Source organism: Prionailurus viverrinus, chromosome A3, assembly GCF_022837055.1.
Source record: "Prionailurus viverrinus isolate Anna chromosome A3, UM_Priviv_1.0, whole genome shotgun sequence".
NCBI classification, from domain to species: domain Eukaryota; kingdom Metazoa; phylum Chordata; class Mammalia; order Carnivora; family Felidae; genus Prionailurus; species Prionailurus viverrinus.
In genome coordinates, this window is record NC_062563.1 from 15,791,965 (window position 1) to 15,805,986 (window position 14,022).

The 14,022-nt window shown below is 41.5% G+C and overlaps 1 protein-coding gene across 6 annotated transcripts in view; it reads right to left on the bottom strand.

Annotated features, from left to right (window-relative positions):
• STK4 (serine/threonine kinase 4) overlaps window positions 1-14,022 on the bottom strand; it is a 92,159-nt gene that overhangs the window by 54,998 nt on the left and 23,139 nt on the right. For all 6 annotated transcript variants that reach the window (XM_047854004.1, XM_047854008.1, XM_047854006.1 and 3 more), the window contains 4 exons: window positions 11,756-11,923; window positions 10,249-10,386; window positions 7,706-7,834; window positions 6,632-6,818 (listed from right to left, as the gene is read on the bottom strand). In XM_047854004.1, the coding sequence (XP_047709960.1) occupies window positions 6,632-6,818; window positions 7,706-7,834; window positions 10,249-10,386; window positions 11,756-11,923 (622 nt within the window). The remainder of the gene's footprint in view (window positions 1-6,631; window positions 6,819-7,705; window positions 7,835-10,248; window positions 10,387-11,755; window positions 11,924-14,022) is intronic.

Consider the following 14,022-nt stretch of genomic DNA (forward strand, 5'->3'; position numbering starts at 1 on the left):
GCTCTGTCTCTCTCTCTCTCTCTCTCTCTGTCAAAAATAAATAAACATTTTTTTTTAATTAAAAAAAAGGGGGGGTGCCTGGGTGGTTCAGTCAGGTAAGCGTCCCTACTTCAGCTCAGGTCTTGATCTCACAGTTCATGGGTTCGAGCCCTGCGTCCAGCTCTGTGCTGACAGCTCAGAGCCTGGAGCCTGCTTCTGATTCTGTGCCTTGCTCTCTCTCTGCCCCTCCTCTGTTTGCATGAACACGCGCGCTCTCTCTCAAAAATAAACAAACATAGGGGCGCCTGGGTGGCGCAGTCGGTTAAGTGTCCGACTTCAGCCAGGTCACGATCTCGCGGTCCGTGAGTTCGAGCCCCGCGTCAGGCTCTGGGCTGATGGCTCAGGGCCTGGAGCCTGTTTCCGATTCTGTGTCTCCCTCTCTCTCTGTCCCTCCCTCCCCCGTTCATGCTCTGTCTCTCTCTGTCCCAAAAATAAATAAACGTTGAAAAAAAAAAATTTTTTTTTCAATAAAAAAAAAATAAACAAACATTAAAACAAAAAAAAAAAACAAAAAAACAAATCACACCCAAGGAGTTCAAGATAATAGACTGATCTAAAAAAAAAAAACCTTAAAATAATGACATTTATAATATTCAAACAGATAAAGGAAGAACATTTGCTAAGACAAGACTGGATATCACAAAAGAAAAAAAAAACAGATTTAAAGATAACTAATTAAAACTTTTAGGAAGCAAAAAAAGTAGTCACAGAAATAAATTCAATGTCTGGGTCAAACAGTTGATTACATATGGCTAAAAAAAGAATGAAAGAAGATAAATTTAGAGAAAACACCCAGAAAGTAGCACAGAGACTTAAAACATGGGAAATAGGGAAATAAAAAGGAGAAATGAATATAAGTGAAGAAACCAAGGGTCCTGACAGCTGCTATTATTCTCGTGGGATGTAAAGTGGTACAACATTTGGAGGACAACACACCAGCATCACAATATGACAAATATACATGAAATGATTCAAATACTTCTGAAAACTCCTAGGAAATACTAAAAAGGAGGCACATTTATACATAAGATGTTCCCTGCAGAGTTATTCATAATGGTGAAAAATTAGGAACAACCAAAATGTCCAGCACCAGGTAAATCATTAAAATACACTGGTAAGTGTGATAAATATAATAAAGGGCTATGCAGCAACATGGAACATGCATACACTTACTAAGTGGAAAATAATCAGAAAACAGTATCTAAGCAAATCAGGGGCACCTGGGTGGCTTAGTCAGTTAAGTGTCCAATTCTTGATTTCAGCTCAAGTCATGTTCTCACAGTTTTGGGGTTCTGGAGTTCAAGCTCCAAGAAGGGCTCAACACTGACAACATAGAGCCTGCTCGGTATTCTCTCTCTCCCTATGTCCCTCTCCTGCTCTCAGGCAGGCATGCACGCTCGCTCTCTCTCTCTCTCTCAAAATAAATAACCATAACAAAAGAATATCAGGGCACCTGGGTGGCTCAGTTGGCTAAGCATCCTACTTCAGCTCAGGTCATGATCTCACAGTTCACGAGTCTGAGCCCTGCATCAGGCTCTGTGCTGACAGCTCACAGCCTGGAGCCTGCTTCGGATTCTGTGTCTCCCTCTCTCTTTGCCCCTCCCCCACTCACGCTCTGTCTCTGTCTCTGTCTCTGTCTCTGTCTCTGTCTCTCTCTCTCTCAAAAAAATTAAAAAAAAAAAAAACCTAGGCAAATTATTACTGTATAAGAACCATACTGGCACACAGTCAAAAACAGGCATTCTTTGGTTGAGTGAAAGGGTGAACTACTTTCTTTTTTAACAGTGCATTAAGGGGCGCTTGGGTGGCTTAGCTGGCTAGGCGACTGACTCTTGGTTTTGGCTCAGGTCATGATCTCACAGTTCTTGGGATCAAGCCCCGAGGCAGGCTCTGTGCTGACAGTGCGGAACCTGATTGGGATTCTCTCTCTCCCCCCTCCCGTGCTTATGGACGCTGCTCTCTCTCTCTCTCAAAATACGTCATTTTAAAACACTGTGTAAATATTGCCATAATACTGTTGGTATAATAATTTTTAATATGGTAATGGAGAACAGAAGCAAATGAAATATCTAACTTTTCTAAGACAAGGAATAAACTTTTTAAAAAATCTGTAAAATACAGTCAATTGTCAAAAAGTGTATCAAAAAATTCAGAAAAGTTTCTGACCTGGATGTCCTACACAAACTGTGTGCAAGTCTTCTAATTTTCTTGTTACAATTTCTTTAAAATTAGAAACTAAAATTAGATTCTATGAAACTAATGCAAACCATTATGGAGATATGTCATTTTTTGTTCGGTTTATCGAGGGTAACAATTATAATTTTAATTTTTAAGGATTAAACTTTTCACAGAAGTTCAAAAAAGCAGTAAATGAAAGCCTATTTGTGAAAACGGATTTTAACTTCTAGCAACTTCAGTTCTATATTAGTCCTGAATTATAAAAGTTTTATAAATGCTTGGACTATTTGAGCTGTAAGAGACAAGGAAAGTAATAAGCTTATAATTCTTGAGTTTTACCCATTACGGTACAGAGGCCCATACAAGGAATGTGACTTCTCCAAAACAACACAGACAGCTTCTGAGCCAAGCTTGGTCAGATAGCCTCCTTTAAATGTTTAAAACTAATTCTGAAGAAATGGTATGATGTCTTAGATCTGCTTTAAATTAATTCAGTTCATTTTGAGGGGCTGAACTATGATGGGCAGTGAGCCCATACAGTTTCATTTTTGAAACTGTATGACAAGTCCACTGGGGTCATGATAGTATTCTGTGCAATTATGTTTTAATTTCCCATAATGAAAAGTTTAAGTAACTCCTAGAAACATAAGTGGTAAAGATTTCAAAGTAAATGGCAAATCTGTCAAACTTGTGGCCCCAAAACTGAATTATAAGACCTGAAGTAGATGATTGATGAACTGAGTTTATTTAATGTCACTTGGCTATGACCGCTGAGGTTTTTAAACAGTTTCTCATCATGACTCTAATATAAGATGCATGTTTCTGATTAGACACACTAAACTATCCAAGCTCAGAAACTGAACAAACAACCCACTGAATTAATTAGCACTTAAAATACATTTGGAAAATTACATTTGGAATAAAATTAATTCTTTAAATAAAAAAAGAGGCAGATTTTCCATAACATGTGCATGCACAGCACATGTTAATGGGCCAGCCAAGTTTACTACACAGTGATTATAACCATCTGTATAATTAAAGCCCTTAAAACAAGTAGAAGCACTCAGAATCCATGGAAAGACCTAGAGGTCAGCAGCTACAAAACAAACGTAACAAATCACACTGGCTACTTAAAAATTTAGGAAGAAAAACTAAATGTAGTATATAGCATTCACATGATAATTTATGTAACACCAAACACATATCTAAGATATGTATCTAGGATAGGATACTCCAATATGGAGTTTAAGGGATAAAACATACCTAAGAACACTAAATGAAATCAGAATTAAAAGGGACTAGCAGGCCGACAATGTTTTTGTTTTGTTTTTTTTTTTTTTTAATTTTTTTTTTTAACGTTTATTTATTTTTGAGACAGAGAGAGACAGAGCATGAACGGGGAGGGTCAGAGAGAGGGAGACACAGAATCCGAAACAGGCTCCAGGCTCTGAGCCATCAGCCCAGAGCCTGACGCGGGGCTCGAACTCCCGGACCGCGAGATCGTGACCTGGCTGAAGTCGGACGCTTAACCGACTGCGCCACCCAGGCGCCCCCCGACAATGTTTTTATAAACTATTGTAAACAACCATTTTTAAGGCCATAAGAAGTAAGAGGGAAAAAAAAAAAAAGAATTCTTAAGACAATCCAGAGACAAAACCCTAATTTACCAGACACACTATCCCAGCAGTATTTCTGGTGGGATTTCTTTACGATAGTAACTTTAGAAAATAATTTGGAAAATAAATAAAATTTAAAACAGATATAATCCTCTTACCAATAATAACCACTTTTAATATCTGATTTATTTACCTCCAGCCTTTTGTTTTTTCAGTCTTTTTTCTATATACACATTAATGTATGTTATCTTTTTACTCTGTAAAACTGGAGTCATGTTATAATTTTGCTTCCTTCTTTTTAAAAAGATTTTTTTTAAGTTTATTTATTTATTGTGAGAGAGAGAGCCATGGAGGGGCAGAGAGAGAGGGAGAAAGAGAATCCCAAGCAGGCTCCACGCTGTCAGTGCAGAGCCCAAAGTGGGGCTCGAGCTCACAAAACTATGAGATCATGACCTGAACTGAAATCAAGAGTTGGTCGCTTAACTGACTGAGACATCCAGGCACCTCTCCGTCTCTTTTTCACTTAACAACTCATAAGTATTTCCTTAGCTCACTAAGTATTCCTCAAACACAGGATTTTTAATGTTTTTATATGGTATAGTAGTCCCTCTTACAGAAGTATCACAATTTATTTGACCAATAATCTGCTGCTAAACATTTAATCCAGATTTTTTGTTTTACAATTCTAAGTAACATGTTTGGGAAAACTCTTGCATATAATTTGTCTACATCTTCGATTATTTTCTTGGACCTGATTCCTAGAAGTGGAATGTGCTGAGTTAAAGGTTTGAACTTTTTAAACCCTTGATGCATACTACATTCCAGGAAAGTTATACCAATTAACACATCCATCAACAATATTACTACTTTTCACCACCTGTATACTTCTGACCAGAATCCAAACACAGATAATAAGCCTCGGCCCCAAAACAGAAAAAAGAAAACCTTTCCCTTCGTAAACAGAGGCTGGATTATAAATACACAGACCTGAGACACCGAAAGCAGAGGGGGCTGCCTGGGACCCACGGCCCCAGAACTGCTGGCTCCAGTCCCGATGAACCAGCCAACCAGCCGCAGCTCCCCTGCACTGACCTACCCCTCTCTCGCCTCAGGGCCTCTGTGTATGCTGCTCCCTCTGCTGGAACACCTCCACCCACCCTTTTCACAGCCCAGATTAAATAAAATACTCCTCCACTCTGTTTCGACAAGCCCCTGGGTTACCTCTACTTTAGAAATTATTTCATACACTGAATTGTAATTAATGGTCCATCTCCCACACTAAACCATGATTTCCTTTGGGGCAAGGACTGTTTCTTCATTTCCTGCTGTGTCCTCAGCACCCAGCTGAGGACCTGGGATCCAGCACGGAAGAAAAATTCACTGAATGAATTAATCATGAAGCAGAGGGTCTAGAGCAGGAGTTAGAGAACTTTTGCTGTCTGTAAAGAACCAGAGAGCAAACATTTCAGGCTTTGGGAGCCAGATGGCCTCTGTCACAACTGCTCACTCCGCCTCTATAGTGCAAAGCAGTCACAGACAATATGTAAACAAATGGACATGGCCATGTTCCAATAAAACTTTATTGCCAAAACCAGGTGGTAGGCCGGATTTGGCCCATGAACCATAGTTTGCTGCTCCCTGGTTTAAAGGAAGGACCTTTAAACTTTAAGAAGGAAAGGGGGGGGGGGGGAAGATGATGAAAAGATTATAAAGCCTTAATGCTTTAAACCTATGCAAAGTTCATGGGGTGCCTGACTGGCTCAGTCAGTGGAGCATCCGACTCTTGATCTCAGCGTCATGAGTTCGAGTGCCACACTGGATGTAGAGATTTTTAAGAATAAAATCTTTAGGGGTGCCTGGGTGGCTCAGTCAGTGGGCGACCAACTCCAGCTCAGATCACGATGTCACGGGTTGTGAGTTTGAGCCACGTCGGGCTCTGTGCTGACAGCTCAGAGTGTGGTGCCTGCGTCGGATTCTGTGTCTCCCTCCCTCTCGGCCCCTTCCCTGCTTGTGCGCTCGCTCGCTCTCTCTCTCTCTCTCTCTCTCTCTCTCTCTCTCTCTCTCAAAAATAAATAAATATATTTTTAAAAATAAATAAAATAAAATCTTTAAAAAATTAACTAATTAGAAAGCAAATAAATAAACCTGTGCAAAGTGCAGGCTAAAAAGTGCATACAGAATTTGTACTCGCAAATTCCTTTCCTCTGTGAGCTGGTCTGTGATGCACAGAGTAAGGGAAGGGAAACAAGTGAGGAGGAGGGGAGAGGACAGCACTCCGAGATGAGAGCAGAAAATGTGTGTCAGGCCTCAGTCACAGGCAAAAAAGTATGAGCAGGATAAGAAGTGAAGCAGAGGTGGGTTTCAACTAGAAGGAATTTGACAGGACTTTCACAGTTGTACAGTCATCCTGACTAAGTGTTGACTGAGTATCGGTAAACCTGGGTTAAATGCACAGAAAATAGAAAATACACTGAAGCTATGTTAAATAGCTCAGAATCTCATTACACTTTGATTATGCATCAAAACAATATGTGTGCTTGCCTCCACGGATCAAGGAAAAAGGAGAAAATGACAACATTCAATGAGAAAAGGGCCATTCAGGTTTGAAAGAAAGTCCCTCCTCGTTGCTGACGTTTTCTTGCCTCTGACACCGCAGGCCAGCTGTCCCCTTCCCCTTCCCCCACTCCCGCACCACCAGAAAGTGACTCGAGCTGAGCCCATGTGGACCAGGAGAGCCCATTTTCTCTGGAATGTGCAGGGTACGTCCAAGAAGGGAGTATATTTAACCAGAGCCTTACTTTTCATAGTCCCTTCCTCTTCCTCATCCTCTGCGTTGATCACCATGGTGCCCAGCTGTGACGGCAACGTGTCCCCATGCTCGATCATAGTGCTGGCTCCATCGGTCACTGTGCTGGCCACCCGGACGGTGCCCATCTCATCACCTGCTGCTCGAACCATCGTGCCAGAGTCCATCTCATCCTCTTCCTGGAGGAGGACAAAACCTCAAATTGGGCTAACTGGATCAAAAGACTGAATCCTTCGAATTACTATTACTCATCTCAACGCAAGCATTTCTGGATTTGATGCCGACTGGGGTTCTAGACCCACACCTTGTAGAGCAGAGAGCACTCTTATTTAACCAAAGAGAAACTTAAAGTCAGCCACGCGAGACAGCATATCGAACCAGGAGGGCCCTCATGGGGTGCCTGGGTGGCTCAGTTGGCTAAGCATCCGGCTTCGGCTCAGGTCATGACCTCATAGTTCATGAGTTCGAGCCCCACGTGGGGCTCTGTGCTGACAGCTCAGAGCCTGGAGCCTGCTTGGGATTCTGTCTCTCTGCCCCTCCCCCGACTCACACTCTGTCTCTGCTTCTCTTTCTCAAACATAAGCATTTAAAAAAATTTAAAAAATTTAAAAAAAAAGGAGGACCCTCTTCCCTCACCCCTTCCTCCCTCCTTCTTAAGGGTTTTACAACGTAACCTAAGGAGCTGGGGTGCACACCCTTGGAATCTCAGGCTTGGGAGGGAGTCTCTGAGGATAAAATCTGCATATTTAGTATAGATCTTTGATTCTCCAAAAGGGCACAAAAGACCAAGTCTCCGACCTAAGCATTCCCTTTCCCGAATAAAAAGTCAAATTCAGTAAATGCTGTGGGGGCAAAAGAGTAAAATTTGAAAATGTCTTAGGAAGCACCGCGAGAAGAACAAGCACAGACAGAGCAAGTCCTTCGCAGGGTCAGGCCAGGGCACAATCGGCCAAGCGGCGTCCCCAGCTCCAGGCTGATCTGGTATCTCCTACTCGTCCCACTGGACCCGGCAATTGTGAAATAACACGCATTAATGCCCGAGGCCCACGGCATGCCTGCCACTCACTGAATTGTCCTCATCGTCCTGGTCCACCTCCCGCTGCTGGGCTTCCTGGCGTTTCAGCTTCACATCCATGGCCTCGTTAATTAAGTCCCGCAGTATCGACACTCCTTTGGCACTCTTGACAAACGGGTGCTGAAAGCACAAAAAGAGACAGTTTATACGGCACCCATGCCCAAACGGTGCCTGGCACCCCGTAGGCACTCGATCACATTTGCTGAATTGATGAATCTAATCTTTCTCTTTATGGTAACATAACAGCCGTGAAATCACACTCACTTTATAACTGTGACCAGGGTTTCAGGCTTTGCTGTCTTTTTCAGCCTGGCTACAAAGTCTCCTCTCTCTCTGCCAAACCTAGATATTCTCAGTGGGGTGGTACTGCCCCCTAGAGGAAGTTTTATAAACGTGTCGGGAGCTTGTAGTTGGTGTTTGAACACCAATGGCACATGAGGGGAAGGAGGGACACCGGCAATCCTTCAAAGCGGGGACCAGTCCTGCACAGCAACAAACTGTGGCACATTCTGCATGTCTTTCAAACGTCTTAGAATATATATGCACTTTAGTAAATAATACTGACAAATTTTTTTCAAGAGATAAGCAAAAAAAGTCCAGAGATGATGTTGGAGGGGGCTTAAATGTCATAAAGACATTGTTTAAATATTACTGGATAATTTACTCATCCTGCTTATTCTCTCTACACAATGCACTATATAGTATTTTCAACTACATATTTAGGTAAAAAGGGATTTTAGGGCAAAAGTGTGGTTACTGCAGAAAAACACTAAAACAGGTCACAAATACAGAACAGGTGTAGGCCCAAATACCAATCAGCACAGACACCTGAAACCCAGGGATATTGTGGAATTTCATTTATACAAGCTGCTTCAATTTTTTAGTGTTTATACTACCTTTTTTGTTATTTGTGTTTACAGAACATTAGGAAATGAGGCTATGAAAGTTACATGTGGAAATTCTCTTTGGGGGGTTGCCTGTTGTCTCCCCAACTCATTGTGACACTGTCCCCATCTTTCTCTTTATAACCCATTCTCTATTCCCCAGCACCCATCAGAGGAGATGGTCTCTAAGGTCTTTGTAAGAACTTTGTAAGTGCATCTCAGCCTGTGACGGGTTGCAAAAAAGATTTCTTTTCCATAAAACTTCATCAGTACCCCATCCCGGCAGGAAAGAACTTGCCAATGCTTAGAACTAAGGTCCAGCTGATTTGCAAGAATATCATATTTCCTTGTTCTCTCCACTGGGAATATCTATAAGATCATTTCCCTCCTCTTAGCATATACAAATAAGCCTGGTCTGTTATTATTTAACATCACTTTTATGGTAGTGTCCACCCATTCATTTTCCTGGAGTGCCTGAACGGAACGGTTACCATTCTTAAATCTAAGCTCACTTATGGTGCTAGATACTGGTATTCAACTGCTGCATTGTGTCTGCAAGTTGAGTCAAACTGGAGCCTCTTTTTATACTGCCACACATTTTATGAATTATTACCTTTATATCTCTCCATTATATCATACACCTTATACTAATCCTTTTTAAATTATGGGAATAAACAGATTTTATTATCTACAAATTTCATTCCAGAAGAGTAGTGAGAGTACTAAAAATACACATATTCATTATAAAGAGGGGGCACTGGGTCTGCCACGGCTGAAAACCACTGGCCCAGCCCAATAATAACCACAGACATTTGTCACCTCCACGTCATTCTACCTTTAACACATGTGAAACTTCGTTCAAAGTTACACACATCACTTAATCTTCACAAGGAAGGTGAGGTAGGTAGGAGGCAGGTAATTAGTCTCCACTCATAGATAAGAAAACTAAAGCAACAGAGAGGGCACGTCACTTGCTCATGGTCATAAAGCTAGTAAACAGGGAGCCACGATTCAAACCTGGACAGTCTGACACCTGAATTCAACCTCCTCAGCACCGAGCAGACTGCCTGCAAACCCCACCGTCCTGCAAGGCCCACACACCGAGGCGATCTGCTCCAGGGAAGCAGTTCCGGTACCTCCAGCCCAAAGTCACCTCCTCCTGTCATGAGCTACAAGAGGACCTACCATTAATCTCAGGTCCTTGTCAGAACTGGGTAGACTTGCAGGCACTTGAGCTTTGGAACTAAGAAGGCCCAGATTCTAGTCTCGGCTCTGCTGTTCCCCAGCTGAGTGCCTCTAAATGAGCTAATCTCTCTAAGCTTCCATTCTTTCCCCAGAAAACTGAAATAATACCTTCCCCTCACAGGGGATGTGTGATGATTAAAGGGCACAACATGTGCAAAGCACTCAGCACAATGGCAGTGCTCACTCTCAGTTCCCATCTCTGACCCCACAGAGCCCACCATTTTCTGGTATTATTATCTTGTTCCATGATTTAACATTCTTTTCTACCCAGTTAGAGTCAAAGCTCCTTAGAAGGCAGGGAATGTCTTCTACTTCTTTACCATCTCCACGCAGGTGGGTTAGCAGCACCCTTTGGCCAGCAGGAGAGTGGAACAGAGGGAGGCAGCATCTCAGGGAGCATCATACCTGTAGGAGTTGAGTGGCTGTGGCTCTCTGCTCAGGGCTCTTTACAAGACACTGCTTCACGAAATCCATGAAGTTATCAGACCACAGTTCTGGCTTTCGAAATGTAGGAGGGGGGTTGGTGGGAATCATGAAGATTGCCTAGGTTAAAAAAAAATTGTTTTTGATAAAATAAAAGTGATGTACTAATTAAAATATGACTAGAGATACATTTAAAGTTTGAAACATTTTCCTCTTCTCCATTGATAAGCCCAACCAAATCCCAACTGAAGTCTAAGTGTCTCAAAGGAGGAAGTATGACAATTAGAGAAGTTAATATAGCTCTCTCTCCCTCTCCCTCCTTCATATGTATTCCTGTCTCCTCAACCTCCAATATCCAGCAAGCTTTTTGGAGTTTTGTTAACCACTGTATACTGCCTTTCAAAATAAAAAGGCAAGACCTGAGAGCATTTTTACATTTTACAAACTGTTAAGTCTTTTAATAGAAGTACTAAGAAGAGGGAGAGCGGAGTTGGGACGTATGGTGAGAGGACTATGGAACCCCTGAGGAAGGCAGGATCAAGGCCTTTTTGTTGTTGTTGTTAAGTTTTTAAATGTTTATTTTGAGAGAGAGAGAGACAGAGCACAAGTGGGAGAGGGGCAGAGAGAGGGGGAGACACAGAATCTGAAGCAGGCTCCAGGCTCCCAGTGGTCAGCACAGAGTCCAACGTGGGGCTCGAACTCACCAACTGTGAGATCACGACCTGAGCTGAAGTCGGACACTTAACCCACTGAGCCACCCAGGGGCCCCAGGCATGATCAAGGCCTCTTAACAGTGCTGTGATGAGGGGCCTGGCTGGGAATAGCCTGCAAACCCCTGAGGGTGTCACACTGATAGTTTCGGTGAAGACTGCACCAATGGGCCCTTACTACTCTAGAAGCCCATGGAAGCTGCAAAGGACAGAGCCTCTGATGAGGAGAGTCTGGGGATCTCCAAACCACAACTTACACATGTAAATACCTCTGAGGCTCAGGCAGGAAAAAGACAACAAATCAATCAGGCTGGGTGCTAGGGACATGACATCAAAAAAATAGTTTGCTTTCCTCTTAATATTACTATGAGAAAAACAGAGAAAACACTGTGATAAGGGACAAAGGATACTTGGTGACTAGGGAATCATGGAGACTGATAAAGTAGAAAGCCCATGCCCTGTATAAATGAGGGGACCACCACTCAGTTCCAGTTAATGTTATGTTAAAATGTGAGCAACTAAACTATTAAAAAATATACATTGCATTTCTGTGACCTACGTCCTGCCAGACAGCTATCAATACACAACCTCTGGTATGGAGGGGGTGGATCACACTTGAACTGATTAGTGACTTGAACTGATTAGTGGAGTCTAGACTGCCACTTATCAATTATATACAATTAATTCATTTACTGTTTGGTATCTAATTAAGTAAGCCATTTAACTTTCTAATGACGACCAGTAGCTAACCACCCTACTGGTTTTGTCCATTTCCTTACCCTCATTGGATGGATGTCAGCATATGGGGGCTTTCCTTCAGCCATTTCTATAGCTGTTATTCCCAATGACCAGATGTCTGCCACACAGTTGTATCCAATTTCTTGAATCACTTCTGGAGCCATCCAAAATGGTGTTCCTATCACTGTATTTCGTTTGGCCATCGTATCCTAAAACAGAAAAGAATAGAGATCAACACTAAGCATTAAAACTACTGAGAGAAAAAGAGACTTTTCCAACAAGAAATGTCTTGTACTTGGAATACATATAAAAACCATACTCAAGGCATGATTGGGCAAGTCACAAAAGAAATTCAAATGAGGTGGAAACATAAAAGATTCTCAATTATTAAAACACACACACAGGGGCGCCTGGGTGGCTTAGTTGGTTAAGCAACTGACCTCGGCTCAGGTCATGATCTGCGGTTCGTGAATTCGAGCCCTGCATCAGGCTCTGTGCTGACAGCTCAGAGCCTGGAGCCTGCTTTGATTACTGTGTCTCCCTCTCTCTGTTCACACTCTGTCTCTCAAAAAATAAACGCTAAAAAAAAATGTTAAAACACACACACAGGTAACCAACCTGGCCCAGTTGGTTAAATGTTGACTCTTGATATCGGCTCAAGTCATGATCTCACAGTTCATGAGATCGAGCCCCACGTCAGCCTCTGTGCTGACCGCGCAGAGCCTGTTTAGGATTCTTTCTCTCCCTTTCTCTCTGCCCCTCCCCACCTTGCACACGTGCTTGCTTTCTCTCTAAATAAATAAACAAACTGTAAAACACACACACACACACACACACACACACACACACACACACACAAACAAAAACACACAAAAAAACCAATCAAGTACTAGAATAAGGTTGACAAACATTTAAAGAAATAATAACCAGTGCTGAAACAGCATAGAAAAACAACAGGCACTGAAATACAGTGTTACCAGGGTATAAATTGGTATAATGTTGTGTAAGCAATTTAGCAATATTTATGAAGTTAAATGTCCATATCCTTCGAGCCCAATCTTTTTCTAAAAATGTATCTTATGTGTAGGTACCCTAAGATACATGCACAAATGTTGGAGAAATATTTGTAATGGGGGGGGGGGGAGAAAATGGAAACAACTCAAAAAGACCACCTAATTAAAAACAATAAATATCCATACAATTTATTAAAAAGGAGACACATATTTCCTGGTATGGAAAATACATTGTAAAGCTAGAAATTTAGATTGCAAAATTATATGTAATATAGCCTTGTTTCTGTAAAAGAAAACTAATGATCACAACAATAAAACAGCAAACAATAATAAATACTGTTGCTATATGGATAGCAAATGAAAAATCTCAACACACACCAAACTATTAGCAACAGTTACATCTAGAAGGTGGAATCATGAAGGAAGGACGAAGAACGCTTACTTTCCATCCCATCTACTTCTGTAACACTCTGATGGTTTACATGAGCATGCAGTCCGTGTACAATCAAGAAATGAAAGAAAAATCGTGTGTTGTTTATGTACATATGTAATTTTTCTTTCCATGTACATATATTCTATAAAATATAATGTACACATAGAAAAAGTCTCAGTTTGGGGCTTAAAGAAAAATATATGAATGTAGCACACATGGGCAAGTAACTACTTTCATACTTCCCCAGAATGGCCTGGCCTTAATGAAAGAGAACCTTTTTGGGATCCTGCATTTAGGAAGAGAAGGATTTTAAACAGAACTAAATGTGCATCAGGACTTCCCATCACCATCACTCATGTTCCTTCTGAAATGCCTGTGACCTCACTTAGGCTATGCCAGTGAGGAGCAAATGACAGCAGTATTGTTAAATCGATCACACTTTGTGAGTCCTATGCAAAAAACTAGCACAGGAACTAACTTATTGCTTAGTCATTTCCTTTGGTTTGAAACCTAAATTTGCAGTTTTCAAATGGTGGTAGTCAAAGTTGTTTTCAAGGATTATATCCTTGAAATACTCATTATTTAGAAATAAGTATTTGGATATCTAGAAATTTTTTAAAAACTAAGAGTAATGAGTGGACACTAACCCAGCTTGATCTGTATTACAAAGTTACATTAATGCAGTAGCATAACAAGGGAAAGTATCAAGTCCAGAAACAGACTATGGCAACGTATGTGTATTTATGTGTGTGTACACACAGGCACACATACACACATATACATAAAGCTTGAGATATGATTAAAATGTCATTCCAAACTACCAACCAAAGGACTAAAAAAAGCAGTGGGAGTCTGGCTAGTC